Below are 16,445 nucleotides of genomic sequence, written 5' to 3'. Positions count from 1 at the left end.
TCCGGCCAAAGTTGTAGCTTTTGGTTAATACTTAGATGCATTTTCCCTGCCACATCTTAACATTCTGAAATCCAGATGAGTTTCACAATCAATATGAATATATTTAATGAAGTAGTAGTTCTTTATTTCCTAAAACTCTATTATTAAATTGATAGTGACTTACAATTGAGAGCATCTTATAATCAAGGAAATATATCAATAATAAGCCCAAATAAGTAATGTACTATTTTTTTTCCAACATAATTACATCCTCCACTGGGAATTGCACTGAAGAATTTACTTGCATGAGTAGCAGAGAGACACGAGTTTAGCCAACACTGACCTGCAGGTGATGGAACCAGTGATGATATAAAAGCCAAGCTGGATTATCCACAGGAGTATGGACCTGTAATCCCAAATGGCTCAAAAACAGAACAGCCTCTTAGAGTAGAAGAGTCTTTATAATCAGAATATGAATTCATTTGCAGTGGAACTGTCAGACTTACAATCCTGTATTGTGCATTACTCTAATGAAACATATAGAAAGTTTAAATGGTCACTCCACAAAGGAATTTTAGTGTATTTCAAAGGGTATATTGAAGATGTGTAAAACGAAGGACCCTTACCAGACTATATATTAGTAAATGCATTTTTTTAGTCAGTCATATTATTGTGCTACTTACAACATGTAGCACATCTAAATTGGGCTTATTATTTTCACAAATTAGGTTCAGCTTTTGGATTTGCTTATTGGTCTTTTCATGAAGTACTAAATAACTCATTTCACAATCTCCTAATCTTTTCTGGCAGATAAGTGTGGTGCTTGGCAAGAAAGCTTTGTTTCTTTTTAATCTGAATGAACCAGATAACCCAGCTGATCTTGAATTTCAGCAGGACTTTGGCAACATTGTCTGCTATAATTGGTATGTCTGCTATAACTAGTATGTACAAAAAGCTCATTACAGAAGGACATCTATAGGTTTTTCCTTACTAATTGTATTCAATTTTTGTTTGTCACATTCAATTCTATACATAACATTTTCTGATTCATGGTCTGTGATTTAGTATGCAGAACTATTTAGCATATTATCTGACACAAAGTAGGCCCTTGATAAATTATATTCTATAATTCCTTAATTTTAAGGTACTTGCTAATTTACCATGTTGCCACTGATAGCTAATCTCCTTGTTTACCATATTTTGCCTTCGTTGCTATAGGTATGGTGATGGCCGCATCATGATTGGTTTTTCACGTGGACATTTTGTGGTCGTTTCTACTCATACTGGAGAGCTTGGTCAAGAGATATTTCAGGCTCGTAACCATAAAGATAATCTAACTAGCATTGCAGTGTCACAGACTCTTAACAAAGTTGCTACATGTGGAGATAACTGGTAAGTTATTTTCACATATTTTTAGTAAAGTTTATATAGTAAATACTCAAGTGAATCAGCCAAACTTTGGTAGCTAATATGAATCTGGCAATCATGTTTACAATTTAAGACATCTAAGACTACTTTACTCCTGATTTTAATATTCAGGGCAAAAATATAAAACAAAGTATAGTTGAAAATCAGTCTTAAAAATAAAATACGTAGTTCTAGGTAACATGGAGTAAGCACACTCCACCCCAAGTCTCCCACTGAATATAGCTGTAAAATGTGAGCAGAATGCATGGAGCAGATATTTAAGGACTCTGAAAAGTAAATAGTAGCAGGCAGATTGGAAAAGAAGATGGAATTTGAAGTGCCAGCTAACCAGCAGTGAGTCTCCCATTTGTCCTCTGCTCTCTCACAGCCAGGACTCAAGGAAGTCTAAAACCTACAACTAGGCACCAGAGCACAGAGAGAGCTTTAAGGAAGCTCTCTGGTTCTGGCTTAAGTTGTGGGAAAGAGAACTTGTAATGCTCAAAGGCAGTTGGGGAAATCCCCTGGTTTTCTTTTTCTTTTTTTGTTCTTTGTTCTCTAATGCTCCAGCCACCAAGCAATCTCCTCATGATAGTGGCAGCAGGAACAATGGCACCAAGGACCCACAGGCACCTAAAACTCTGATGGAGGATGATCTCTCTCCAATTAGAGGCTGTGGTTTCAAGAAGATAGGGCAAACCACTGTTGCCTATTTTTCTCTTTGTCCTCCCTTGGTCACAAGTGCTCATATAGTTGTGGGAATTATGTGGTAGAACAGAGGAACCAGAGATCAAGCATTAATAGAGGACCAAAATTAGGAGCCCTAGGGAACTAGAAAGTACCAGATTGATCACAGAGAGGAAGGAACTCAGGAAAGCAACCCTGTAAACATATTTATGAACTCCTGGGTTCATCCTTAAGCTCATATGTATAGACTTATCCTAAACATATACCAAAGACCCTGTGAACTGAACTAAGACATAGATCATAGCCAAGGTCTTATACTAGCCACTGAGTGGGCCATAGAGGGACATATCTGAATACCACTGCAAAGGCGTTGAAAATAGAACTGACATTGAAACCATAAGCCACAGAAGTCTCCTTGAAACTTGTAACCTGAACCCAGCGAAGTTGATGGCCTACTGAAACAAAAATATTAACCTTCTCCATGGGATTTAGATTAGACACAGTCTCATAATTTCACAATGTCCAGAATATAACCCCCAATTACTTGATATATGAAGAATTAGGAAAATTTTAACTCGCTCAGGAAATAACATTAAAAAAACACCAATGCCAAGAAGATGCAGATAGCAGATATAGAAATGCTCCAAGAGGTAAGGGCTAATACTCTTGAAACAAATGGAAAGCTAGAAAGTCTCAGAAAAGAAATAGAACCAATAAAGAAGAACCAAATGGAAATTTTAGAACTATAAAATGCAATAAATGTGGTGGACTTAATAGCAAATGGAGATAATAAGGAGTCAGTGAACTTGAAGAGAGATCATTAGAAAATATCCAATCTGAACATGGAAGAAAAAAATGAAACAAAATTATTTGTCCCAGAGACCTGTTAAACAATAACAAAAGGTCTAGTATTTGTGTCTTCGGAATCCCAAAAATAATGGCTGGAAACTTATGGCAAAAGACATAAACCTCCATATTATAGAAGCTCAGCAAGTCCCCAAATGGATAAACCAGAAGAAATCTAGAGCTATTCACATCATAATCAAACTGTTGAAAAATAAAGACAAAGAAAAAATCTTGAAAGCAGCCAGAGAGCAACATTTTGAATGACAGTGGATTTTCTCACCATAAAGCATTGAGGCTAGAAGGAAATGCCACAATATTCTTAAAGTGCTAAAATAAAAGCGTTGTCAACTGAAATTCTTTATCCAGTGAAAATGTATATCAGTAAATGAAAATGAAATAAAAGCATTTTTAGATGAAGGAAAATGAAGAGACCATCTTGCTCTCTGAAAGAATTGCTGAAGGAAGTTCTTCAGATGGAAGAGAACTGAGAACAGAAGGAAATTTGGGACATTAAGAATGAAGGAAGAGCAATAGAAATGGTAAATATCCGGGTAAATATAATGGACTTTTTTTCTTTTGAGATTTTTAATGTATATGTGATGGTTTAAAACAAAAATTATAATATTGCTCAGTAAGGGGTTTAATGCATGAAAATGCAATATATGAGACAACTATACCATAAAGGGGAGAGAGGGTAAAAGGTTTTGTATGTGATAAGACTTCTACATTCCACTTGAAATGGTAAAATATTGATTCTAAGTAGACTATGAAAACTTAAATATGTATATTATAATCTAGAGCAACCTCTGAGAAAACTATTCAAAGAAATATACAAAAGCAAAATAGAGAAATTAAAATGGGATGCTAAAAAATGTTCAAATGGAAAATGAGAAAATTTAAAAAATCAGCGTGACCAACATGGAGCAACCCTGTCTCTACTAAAAATACAAAACTAGCCGGGTATGGTGGTGCATGCCTGTAATCCCAGCTACTCGGGAGGCTGAGGCAGGAGAATCACTTGAACCCAGGAGAAAGAGGTTGCGGTGAGCTGAGTTCGCACCATTGCACTCCAGCCTGGGTGACAGAGTGAGACTCCGTTTCAAAAAAAAAAATCAATTAAACAGGCAGCTGGTTCTTTGAAGAAAATAAAATTGATAAGCCTCTAACAAGCCTGACAAAAATAAAAAGAGAATAGACAAAACAAATCACCAATATCAAGAATTAAACAGGATTATCCCTACAGATCTGAAAGCCATTATGAGAATAATAAAGGAATACTACAAGCAATTTTACACTCAAAATTTGACAACCTAGAAGAAATGGAACAATTCTTTGAAAACCATAAACTACCAAAACTCAACCCAAATGAAACAGATCATCTGGATTAGCCCTATAACTACAATAAAATGGAATTAGTGATTTAAATGCTCCCAAAAAATAAATCTCCAGGCCTGTATGGTTTCATTGAAGAATTCTGCCAAACACTTGATAAAGGATTAATACCAATTTTTTAAAAATCTCTTCCAGAAAATAAAAGAGTAGAGAACTCTTCAACTTGTTTTATAAGGCTAGTATTACCTTTATATCAAGACCAAACAAAGACAGTGTATTAAAAAAGAAAAATACGGGTCAGTATCTCTCATAAACTTGAGCATGAAAATTCTCAAGAAAATTTAGCAAACAATGTAACAGTGTATAAAAGGAATTATACTTCATGACCAAGTGTGATTTATTTCAGATACTGAAAATATCAAATGGTTCAATATTTAAAAATCAGTGTAATCTAGGTCAGGTGCAGTGGTACATGGCTGTAATCCCAGCGCTTTGGGAGGCTGAGCCAGGAGGATCACCTGAGGCTGGGGTTGGAGACCAGCCTGGGCAATATAGCAAGACCCCATCTCTAAAACAAAATAGCGAGGCATGGTGGTATGTGCCTGTATTCCTAGCTACTCAGGAAGCTGAGGTGGGAGGATTGCTGAGCCCAGGAGTTTGAGGTTGCAGTGAGCTGCAGTTGCATCACTGCACTCTAGCCTGAGCAACAGAGCAAGACCCTGTCTCAAAAAGAAAACAAAAAAAAATGTAATCACTATATCAGAAGCTAAAAAAGACAAGCCATATAATCACATCAATTGACACAGAAAAAAGCATTGCACAAAGTCCAGCACACCTTCATGATAAAAACTCTCAGCAAGTTAGGAATAGCAGGTAATTACCTCAGTTTGACAAGGAACAATATAGGCCAGGCACAGTGGCTCACTCCTGTAATCCCAGCACCTTGGGAGGCCAAGGCAGGAGAGTCACTTGAGCCCAAGAGTTCAAGACCAGACTGGGCAATATGGCGAGACCCCATCTCTACAAGTTGCCTGTAGTCCCAGCAACTTGGGAGGTTGAGGTGGGAGGATCACTTGAGCCTGGGAGGTTGAGGCTGCAGTGAGCTGTGATCATGCCACTGCACTCCAGCCTGGGCAAAAGAGTGAAACCCTATCTCAAAAAAAAAAGAACTACAAAAAGCCTACACTTAATATCATGCTTAATGGTGAAAGACGGAATGCTTGTCCCTTAAGATTAGGAACAAGACAAGAATATCTGCTCTCATTACTCTTATTCAACCTAGCGTTAGAAGTTCTGGCCACTGCAATAGGCAAGAAAAAGAAATACACAGCACTCAGATTAGAAAGGAAGAAGGAAAACTCTCTCTATTTGCAGATGTCATGATCATCTTGGGATTTTCTACATAAAAAATCTTGGAATTTTCTACATAAAAGCAACTCCTAGAACTAAAACTAATAAATGAGTTGAGCAAGATTGTAGGATATAAGATCAACACACAAAAATTAATCACATTTCAATATACTAACAATGAACATTAACAATGAAAACAAAGATGAAAACCAATACCATTTTCAGTCACTCCAAAGAAATTGAACTGCTTAAGTATACCTCTAACAAAACCTGTACAGTGTCTGTGCTGAAAATTATAAAATGCTGACGAAAGAGATCAAATTAGACTCAAATAAATGGAGAGTTATACTGTGTTCATAGATTGAAACGCTCAACAAAGTGAAGATGTCAGTTCCCCCAAGTTGATCTATTGTTTAATGAAATTTATATCAAAATCCCAGCATGCTTCTTTGTAGGCATAGACATGCTTATTCTAATATAGATAGATAGAGACAGAGAGATAGATACAGATCCTAAAATAGCCAACAGCAATCTTAAAAAAGAACAATAAAATGGGAGAAATCATTATTCCCAATATAAAAACTTGTGTAGCTACAATCATCAAGACTATGTATCATTGGCAGAGGAAAAGATACATCAATCAATGGAATAGAATAGAGAAGACAGAAATAAACCCACACAAATATGCACAGTTGGTTTTTGACAAAGGTGAAAATAATTCAATAAAAGCAAGATGCCCTTTTCAACAAATGGTACTGGAGCAATTAGACATCCACAAGTGAAAAAAAAAAAAAAAAAAAAGCTTCAACACAAACCTTACACCTTAATAAAAAAATTCACTCATAGACTTAAATATAAAATGTAAAATATAGGAGGATATCTTTTGGATCTAGGGTTAGGCAAAGAGTTCTTAGACTTGAAACCAAAACTATGATCTATAAAAGGAAAAATTGATAAAGTAGATTTCATCAAAATTTTAAACTTTTGCTTTGTGAAATACTCTGTTAAAGATGAAAAGACGGCCGGATGCGGTGCCTCATATCTGTAATTCCAGCGCTTTGGGAGGCCAAGCTAGGCACATCACCTGAGGTCAGGAGTTTGAGACCAGCCTGGCCAACGTGGTGAAACCTTGACTCTGAAAATAAATAAACAAATAAGATGAAAAGATAAGCTACAAAATGAGAAAATATTTGTAAACCACATATCCAACAAAGGACTAGTATCTAGTATCTAGAATATGTAAAGGACTCTCAAGACCCAACAGTATGTCATATGTTTAATATCTGTATATGTTATCAACCCAACACTATGTTGATACTATTTTTGTTTAAATGTCAATTATCTATTTACATATCAATTTATCTATGCAACACAAAAATAATAAACTTACTTATATAGTTGCCATTCAACAAAAACCGAACAGTAAAAAAAGCAAACAACCCTGTTAGAAAATAGGCAAAAGACATAGATTTCACCAAATAATAACAAATACATGAAAATTAGCCATTAGGGAAATGCAAATTAAAACCACAATTAACTCTTGCTACCCATCTATTAGAATGGCTAAAATGAAAAATAGTGATAACACCAAATGTGGGTAAGTATGAAGAGAAACTGGATTCCTCATACATTGCTGGTGGGAATGCATCATGGTACAGCTACTCTGGGAAGCAGTTTAGCAGTTTCTTAAAAAACTAAACATGCAATTACCGTATGATCTAGCAGTTTCACATCTGGCCATTTATTCCAGAGAAATGAACACCTACATTCAGATAAAAACCTGTATATGCAGCAACAGACACGTGAAAAAATGCTCATCATCACTTGCCATCAGAGAAATGCAAATCAAAACCACAATGAGATACTATCTCACCCCAGTTAGAATGGCAGTCATTAAAAAATCAGGAAACAACAGGTGCTGGAGAGGATGTGGAGAAATAGGAACACTTTTACACTGTTGGTGGGACTGTAAACTACTTCATCCATTGTGGAAAACAGTGTGGCAATTCCTCAAGGATCTAGAACTAGAAATACCATTTGACCCAGCCATCCCATTACTGGAGATATACCCAAAGGATTATAAGTCATGCTGCTATAAAGACACATGCACACGTGTGTTTATTGCGGCACTATTCACAATAGCAAAGACTTGGAATCAACGCAAATGTCCATCAGTGACAGACTGGATTAAGAACATGTGACACATATACACCATGGAATACTATGCAGCTATAAAAAAGGATGAGTTCATGTCCTTTGTAAGGGACATGGATGCAGCTGGAAACCATCATTCTCAGCAAACTTATCGCAAGAACAGAAAACCAAATACCACATGTTCTCACTTATAGGTGGGAATTGAACAGTGAGATCACTTGGACACAGGAAGGGGAACATCACACACCGGGTCCTATTGTGGGGAGGGGGTAGGGGGGAGGGATAGCATTAGGAGATATACCTAATGTAAATGACAAGTTAATGGGTACAGCACACCAACATGGCACATGTATACATATGTAACAAACCTGCACGTTGTGCACATGTACCCTAGAACTTAAAGTATAATAAAAAAATAAAAAATAAAATAAAAAAATAAAAAACCAAAAACTGGAAACAATCCAGATGTCCTTCAGTGGGTGAATGGTTCATCTATGTCATAGAACACTACTCAACAATAAAAAGGAACAACCTATTGATACACCCAGCAACTTGAATGAATTTCCAAAGGATTGCGCTGAATGGAAAAAAGCCAGTCTCAACAGGTTGCATACTGTATGATTTCATTTATATAATGTTCTTGAAAAGATAGAATTATAAAAACAAAGAACAGATTAGTGATTGCCAGAGGTTAGGATGGGGCTGGGGTTAGAAGGAAAGAGGTGAGTGTTTATGAAAAGGCAACATGAGAGATCCTCGTGGTCATGGAACTATCTGTATGTATCCTGACTGTGGTGGTGGATCTCATGAATCTCTTGTGTGAGAAAGTTACTAAACACACACACTGAGTACAAGTAAACACACACACCAAGTACAAGTAAACACACACATTGAGTACAAGTAAAACTAGGGGCGTCGGAATAAGATTTGTAGTTTCTATCAATGTCAGTATCCCGATTGTGATATTATACTATAGTATTTCAAGATGTTATTGGGAGAAAAGGGGACATGGAATCTATCTATCTATATTGCCTCTTACAACTACCTGTGAATCTAAAATTATCTTAAAAGTTCAATTAAATGAAAATAATGAGGGAAACAATGTAAGAGGAAAATACTGGAAGGGAAGAGAAAGGAGAAAAGGAGATTAGGAGGAAAGAAATGTTACAACTGTTGGGTCTCAACATTGTACTACACAACTTTCATTTACATCAACTTACTTATTCTTATTACAACACTATGAAATAATATTATGCCCGCATTTTTCAGAGCTTTCAACCTGATCCTTCTGATCCAAATTTAATATTCTTTCTGTACTATAATTCACTTCCTTTTGTATGAAAGAACTCTGGGCACGGGAGAAAGGGAACACATTGTAAAGAGAAACCTGTATCATCTTACAATAACTAATACTACTCAGGAGAATATTTTCATACTCAAATTTCTTCAGGACCATTTTAACCTCCTTATTCCTGATGCCATAGATCAGAAACTAAGCCAGGTACAACCCACCCCCCCATCTCTTCACACAGTAAACAAACAACACCCCCCCATCTCTTCACACAGTAAACAAACAACAACAAACCCCAAAATTTAAAGATGTAATGAAGTACAGAAATTCTAATACTTTCTTTCTTTAACCGGGTAGATCGTTCTGTACATCACATTTTGGAGACCAGTAACCTATTCCATGGTTTATAATTTTTGGTGAACTAAAACAGTTTTATATAAAGATCATATATATTTTTTTTAAATACATTTTTGTTTTTCAGCATTAAAATCCAAGACTTGGTTGACTTAAAAGACATGTATGCTATACTCAGCCTGGATGAGGAAAATAAAGGTATTGATTTTTCTGAAGCAGATCGACATTTTATCATTCCAGTTACAGAGAATAAGGTTGTGTTCATTATTGTGTGATTTGCATTCGTTGTAGGAGGATTTTTTTTTTTTTTTTTTTTTTTTTTTGAGATGGAGTCTCATTTTGTAGCCCAGGATGGAATGCAATGGCATGATCTCTGCTCACTGCAACCTCTACCTCCAAAGTTCAAGCTATTCTCCTGCCTCAGCCTCCCAAGTAGCTGGTATTACAGGCATGCGCCACCACACCCAGCTAATTTTTGTATTTTTAGTAGAGACAGGGTTTCACCATGTTGGCCAGGCTAGTCTTGAACTCCTGACCTCGGGTGATCTGCCCACCTTGGCCTCCCAAAGTGCTGGGATTACAGGCGTGAGCCACTGTGCCTGGCCAGAAATAAATTTTAATATTCTTTACTAGAGTTCCCTAAAATAGTCTCCTTATTTTAGTAATTATGTTGTCATACTGCTTGACTAGAAAGATATGTCTACTTTGATCCAGAGATTTATAGTGAATTTTATCCTAATTCTAATGTAAAGTATAAATTCTTATAGATAGTCATGACCCACATAATGACGTTTCAGTCAACAGTGGTCCACATACATGGTCCATATTTACCACTTTTTCTTTTTCTTTTTTTTTTTTTTTTTTTTTTTTTTTTTGAGACAGGGTCTTGTTTTGTTATTCAGGCTTACTCTACATTTTCTATGTTTAGATATGTTTCAATGTGCAAATACTGCTGTGTTACAGTTGCACAGTGTTCAGTACAGTAGCATGCCATACAGGCTTATAGCCTAGGAGCAATAGGCTCTACAATATAGCCTAGGTATGTAGTAGGCTGTTTCATCTAGGTTTGTGTAAGTACACTCTATGATGTTCACACAACAACAAAGTCACCTAATGACAGATTTCTCAGAACATGGTCCTGTTGTTAAGTGACACATAACTGTACTTTCCCTTTGAACCACAGGGAATGAGCCAATGCTCATATTCTTATGCCAATCCATGGCACATTTCCTACTCTAAATAAAAACTACTTAAACTGGTAAGGAAGATATTTGAAAATTGTTATGTCTCTGGTAGCTCAAATGAAAATATGTGTTTGCTGCCTGCAACTATATATTGTTTTTGAATGATCATTTATTTTGTCGATTATTTCAGGATTGGGTACCTTGTCCTGGACTGATGATGGCCAGTTGCTAGCACTCTCTACCCAAAGGGGCTCACTTCATGTTTTCCTGACCAAGCTTCCTATACTTGGGGATGCCTGCAGCACAAGGATTGCCTATCTCACCTCCCTCCTTGAAGTCACCGTAGCCAACCCTATTGAAGGAGTATGAAAATGGTGTTATTTTTCTCTTATTTCTTAACAAAATAAGTTTAGCAGTTGATTTATTACTATTTTTCTCTATATAGGAGCTACCAATCACAGTTTCTGTTGATGTGGAACCCAACTTTGTGGCAGTAGGTCTTTATCATCTGGCTGTAGGAATGAATAATCGAGCTTGGTTTTATGTCCTTGGAGAGAATGGCAAGTCTAAGTCTAGTTGTTTATTCTTATCTAGCATATAGTTTCTGTTCTTATTTGGTAAGCACTGGAAGTTTCTTTTAGGACCAAGTCTTTCACTCTTTTGTTCATATATCTCATTCTTAGCTTAAATGGTTTTGTAAGTCTTCTAAAAATTCACATAATTTTTAGAAAGCTTTTATTCTTTACCTGTGTAGTGAAGGCAGCATAGCATAGTGGGTAGAGTATGAGCTTCAGAATTAGAGAGGCCCTGGATTTAATTTCCCTTTCTGCCTCGGTTAGTTAAGTGACTATAGACAAATCACTTTGCGCTTGTGAGCCTTACTCGTCTAGAAAATGAGGTACTTCTACTTTAATGGATCATGAGGAAGATTAAATAAAATAAAATGCGTGATCTCACTTGGCACAGTGACTGTTTTAAGCACTCCTAAACCTAGTGGGTACTTAATAAATGTTAGTTCTGTCTCCCCTTTTATGCTTTAAATAATAGCTACTAGCATGTGAGGAAAACCTTGTTTTGTTTTTTCTTCTCCTTCTTCCTCCCCATCACCTTTCCCCAATTCTAGGTCAGGTAACCCTCAGGAATAGAACAAACCTGAAAATTAACTGGTTAAATAGGAAACACCATTAAGTTTATTGCCACTTAAGGTTTAATTCTTAATTGTTTTGCATGTGATTTTATTTTCTATTACTTTGTTTCATGTAAACCATAATGGAATGCCTGAAGGCAAATTTATATGGCAACTAAGATTAAAATGAAATTTAATCTTTAAGAGTCAATTTAATCATTTAATCATTTAAGATTAAAATGAAATTTTAAGTTCAGAATATTTTTGCAAAAGCACACCTTTTAAAATTATTTGCAAGTATGTATGAGATAGTTTTACCAATATTTTAATGTGTTGATTTTTAAAAATTGCTACAGCTGTGAAAAAATTGAAAGATATGGAGTATCTGGGAACAGTAGCCAGTATTTGCCTTCATTCTGACTATGCTGCTGCACTTTTTGAAGGCAAAGTCCAGTTACATTTGGTAAGTATAATTTTGATGTCCTGGAGACATGCTAAGTTAAGTTATGATGAACAGCCTAATGTCTGATTATCAAGAATATTGGTTAGGAAGCAAGGATGTACAGACTAACTAGAAAGCCAGGTGTGAGTAAAGGATTAACAAAACCCTTCCCCTTCTATATGAGAAGTTCTATTGACTTTCTAACCCTGTTCCCCAAAAACCTGATAAATATCAACAGTGCTACTCACAACATAGCCTTTAGCAAAAATAATAGTAATAATAATTACCCTGTTGGTAAACTGCAACTAGAAGGAACTATACACAAAACCATAAAAACCTGATGGGAATGCCATACCTTCGGGCTTCCTGGAAGGTGCTGACTCATATTTGGGCATTATGTGTGTGGGGGTCTTTGAAACCATGCCTGCTGAGTTGTTCAAGAGATGTTGGCACCTGTGAAGAGGGGGCTTCTAAGTCAGGGTATTTCTCACATCTGTTTCATGGCTCTTCATGGAAGACAAAGAGATTAGCAATTAGATAGCTGCAGAGCCTGCAGTAAAGACTGTTCACACTAAGAGGGACGTCTGTGCTACCTTGCTGGCAAGCTGTGGTTCCTGTCTGATAGCTTTCTGACTAAACTGACCTCTGGTAGTCTTGGGAGTCTGAATGTTTAGTTGAACTTGAGAAAAAGACACCCCTAGATGTTGTATAGCAGGTTTACTCAAATGAATCTGTGAGCCATTATTATTCTTTACATTTTAGATAGAAAGTGAAATATTGGATGCTCAAGAAGAACGTGAGACTCGGCTTTTCCCAGCAGTGGATGATAAGTGCCGTATCTTATGCCATGCCTTAACTAGTGATTTCCTCATCTATGGTACAGATGTATGTGTCACCTTCTTTATTAGAGAACATTGGGAATTTCTAATTTTTACTTTGTGATCTCAGTCATTTCCTTCTCCTACCAGCCTTTTTTCTGTATTGAATCCAATACAATTACTGAAGTTATCTGTGATTAATTATATACATTCATGTGTCTCTTAGCAATGGAGATTCATTCTGAGAAACATGTCGTTGGGCAAGTTCGTCATTGTGTGGATGTCATGGAGTGTGCTTACAGGAACCTAGATGGTACAGCCCACTACACACCTAGCCTGTGTGGTAGAGCCTATTGCTTCTAGGCTACAAACCAGTACAGTATGTGACTGTACTGAACGCTATAGGCAATTGTAACACAATTGTATCTAAACATAGAAAAGGTACCGTAAACATGTGATATAAAATATTTAAAACAGCATGCCTGTATAGGGCACTTAGCATGACAGGAGCTTGCAGGACTGGAAATGCCTCTGGGTGAGTGAGTGAGTGAGTGAGTGGTGAGTGACTATGAAGGCCTGCGGCATTACTGTACACTACCATGGATTTTATCAACATTGTGTACTTAGGGACACTAAATTTATTTAAAATTTTTTTCTTCAATAATAAATTAACCTTATCTCACTATAACTTTTTTACTTTATAAGCTTTTAAATTTTTAAAAACTTTTTGACTCTTTTGTAGTAACACTTAGCTTAAAGTGTTACTAAGCTAATAACACTTAGCTTAGTAACACTTAAACACTTGACTCTTTTGTAGTAACACTTAGTTTGTTAACAAACACATTGTATAGTTACACAAAATATTTTCTGAAAAAATATATCCTATTCTGTAAGCCTTTCTCTATTTTTCACTTTTTTTAACTTTTAAACTTTTTATAAAAACTAAGACACAAACACACACATTAGTGCAGGCCAGCATAGCATCAAGATCATCAGTATCACTGTCTCCCACCTCTGCATCTTGTCCCACTGGAAGGTCTTCAGCGGGAATAATATACATGGAACTCTCATCTCCTATGATAACAATGCCTTCAGGATACCTCCTGAAGGACCTGGTTGAGCCTGTTTTATAGTTAACTTTTTTTTAAATAAATAGGAGTACACTCTAAAATAACAATAAAAAGTATAGTATAATAAATATATAAACCAGTAACAGTCATTTATTATCATTATCAAGTATTATGTGCTACACATAATTATATGCGCTATATTTTTATATAACTGGCAGCACACGAGGTTTGTTTACACCAGCATCACCACAAACTTATGAGTAATGGCTTATGCTTTGACATTATAACATTCACGATATCACTAGGCAATAAGAATTTTTCACCTCCATCCTGATCTTATGGGACTATCATCATATACACAGTCCATCGCTGACCGAAACCTTATGTGGTGAATGACTGTACATGTATAGAACACGTAGGTGGCATGATTTGTTAATGTCAGTGCTTTTGTGATTTTAAGCAATTTTGATGGCCTAGTGAAAAGCTCAGACTTTGGAGCCTAGCAAATCTGGGCTCAAACACCAGTTCTATTACTTGCTAGCTGGTGTTTAACCCCTCCAAGCATCATTTTCCCTATCTGGGTGCCTTAAGGATTTAATTTGGTGATGAACGTAGACAATTCAACTTCAAATCTCTAATGCCTGCATTTAGTAGGCATTCAGCAAATATTAAGATTAATTGAATATTGAGAATCTGACTTCAATTTATTCATCCTTTGAACCATAGGTACTCTATATCTCCAAATATTACATTAGCCACATGCACATAAAACAGTTATAGCACCTTATATTTGTAAAACAGTTTTCACAGATTTTTCAAAGTATGCCATACCTGTTACTTTGATCAGTCTGTAAAAGAATTAAGTAAGGTTGGTAGAAAATGCATTATTTTCCACTTCAGCAAAATATTGGCCGGGTGCAGTGGCTCCCACCTAAAATCCCAGCATTTTGGGAGGCCGAGGCGGGTGGATCGCTTGAGCTCAGGAGTTCGAGACCAACCTGAGCAACATGGCGAGACCCCCATCTCTAATAAAAATACAAAAAAACAGCCAGACGTGGTGGTGTGTGCCTGTGCTCCCAGCTACTCAGGAGGCTGAGATGGGAAGATCACTTGAGCCCCGGGGGTGGAGGTTGCCAGTGAGCTGAGATCGTGCCACTACACTCCAGCCTGGGTAACAGAGCAAGACCCCGTCTGAAAAACAAAAAACAACAACAGCAAAGAAAAAGTTATTTACTATTTTAAAAGTTTCCACTTTTTCACATGAAATTATCATTACCATTATTATTTTTTAGAGACAGGGTCTCACTCTGTCACCCAGGCTGGAGTGCAGCAGCACGATCATAGCTTACTACAATCTCGACCTCCTGGGCTCAAGCAATCCTCCTGCCTCATCCTTCTGAGTAACTGGGACTACAGGTGCATGCCACCATGCCCTGCTAATTTTTAGTTTTTAATTTTTTTCTTTTTTCTTTTATTTTTTTTTTTAAGAAATGGACCTCGAAAATTTTTTGTTTGTTTGTTTTGAGACAGAGTCTCACTCTGTAACCCAGGCTGGAGTGCAGTGGCGCAATCTTGGCTCACTCCAACCTCCACCTCCTAGGTTCAAGCAGTACTCTGCCTCAGCCTCCCTAGTAGCTGGGATTATGGGCACCCACCACCACACTCAGCTAATTTTTGTATTTTTAGTAGGTACGAAGTTTCACCATCTTGGCCAGGCTGGTCTTGAACTCCTGACCTCGTGATCCACCTGCCTCAGCCTCCCAAAGTGCTGGGATTACAGGTGTGAGCCACTGTGCCCAGCTGAAATATTTTTTTTATATTTTCTTTTTATTTATTTATTTATTTTAGAAACCTGCTAATTAATTTTTTTTTTTTTTAATTTTTTTTTGGTAGAGACTGGATCTCACTGTGTTGCTCAGGCTGGTCTTGAACTCCTAGCCTCAAATGATCCTCCTACCTTGGCCTCCCAAAGTGCAGGAATTACAGGCATGGGCCACAGGTGCCCGACCTAAATTATTTTTTTGAAAGAACATGTTTTAAACCATGCTTGTTGCCATATGAGAGACTTTTTAAAATTTAAGTTTGACCGAAACTAGTAAGTCTTTGAGATAATATACATCAGTAAGGTAGGTCTCATATATCAGGTAATTTGGTGATATGGAAAAATACAGAACAGGAAATTTGTATGACGCTAATAGTTTATAGAGCCTTGATCTCACTTATTTTATCTCATCTATAAAATACACAGGGAAATTTTCAGGAGGAAGATACTGAAGATTGAGAGGCTAGCAAGTCTGTAGCAAACTGGAACTTAAACTAAAATTTCCTGATGGAAAATCTACTCTTTCCACTATGCCACAGTACTTTTGGAATAAATGTAGTAGTCTGTTCATTAAGCAGCAACTATT

The 16,445-nt window shown here is 36.6% G+C and overlaps 1 protein-coding gene across 3 annotated transcripts in view; it reads left to right on the top strand.

Moving 5' to 3' along the window:
- The window catches only part of WDR19 (WD repeat domain 19), a 94,122-nt gene that overhangs the window by 21,495 nt on the left and 56,182 nt on the right, over positions 1-16,445 (top strand). For 2 of the 3 annotated variants that reach the window (XM_050790331.1, XM_050790333.1), the window contains 7 exons: positions 790-902; positions 1,198-1,371; positions 9,525-9,595; positions 10,772-10,944; positions 11,027-11,141; positions 12,064-12,170; positions 12,912-13,034. In XM_050790331.1, coding sequence (XP_050646288.1) covers positions 790-902; positions 1,198-1,371; positions 9,525-9,595; positions 10,772-10,944; positions 11,027-11,141; positions 12,064-12,170; positions 12,912-13,034 — 876 coding nt within the window. The remainder of the gene's footprint in view (positions 1-789; positions 903-1,197; positions 1,372-9,524; positions 9,596-10,771; positions 10,945-11,026; positions 11,142-12,063; positions 12,171-12,911; positions 13,035-16,445) is intronic. The other variant, XM_050790332.1, reaches the window with a different exon arrangement.

This window comes from Macaca thibetana, chromosome 5 (assembly GCF_024542745.1).
Source record: "Macaca thibetana thibetana isolate TM-01 chromosome 5, ASM2454274v1, whole genome shotgun sequence".
Classification (NCBI taxonomy): Eukaryota; Metazoa; Chordata; class Mammalia; order Primates; family Cercopithecidae; genus Macaca; species Macaca thibetana.
Note: the sequence above shows the minus strand (reverse complement) of the source record. Positions and strands in the feature narration are given on the sequence as shown.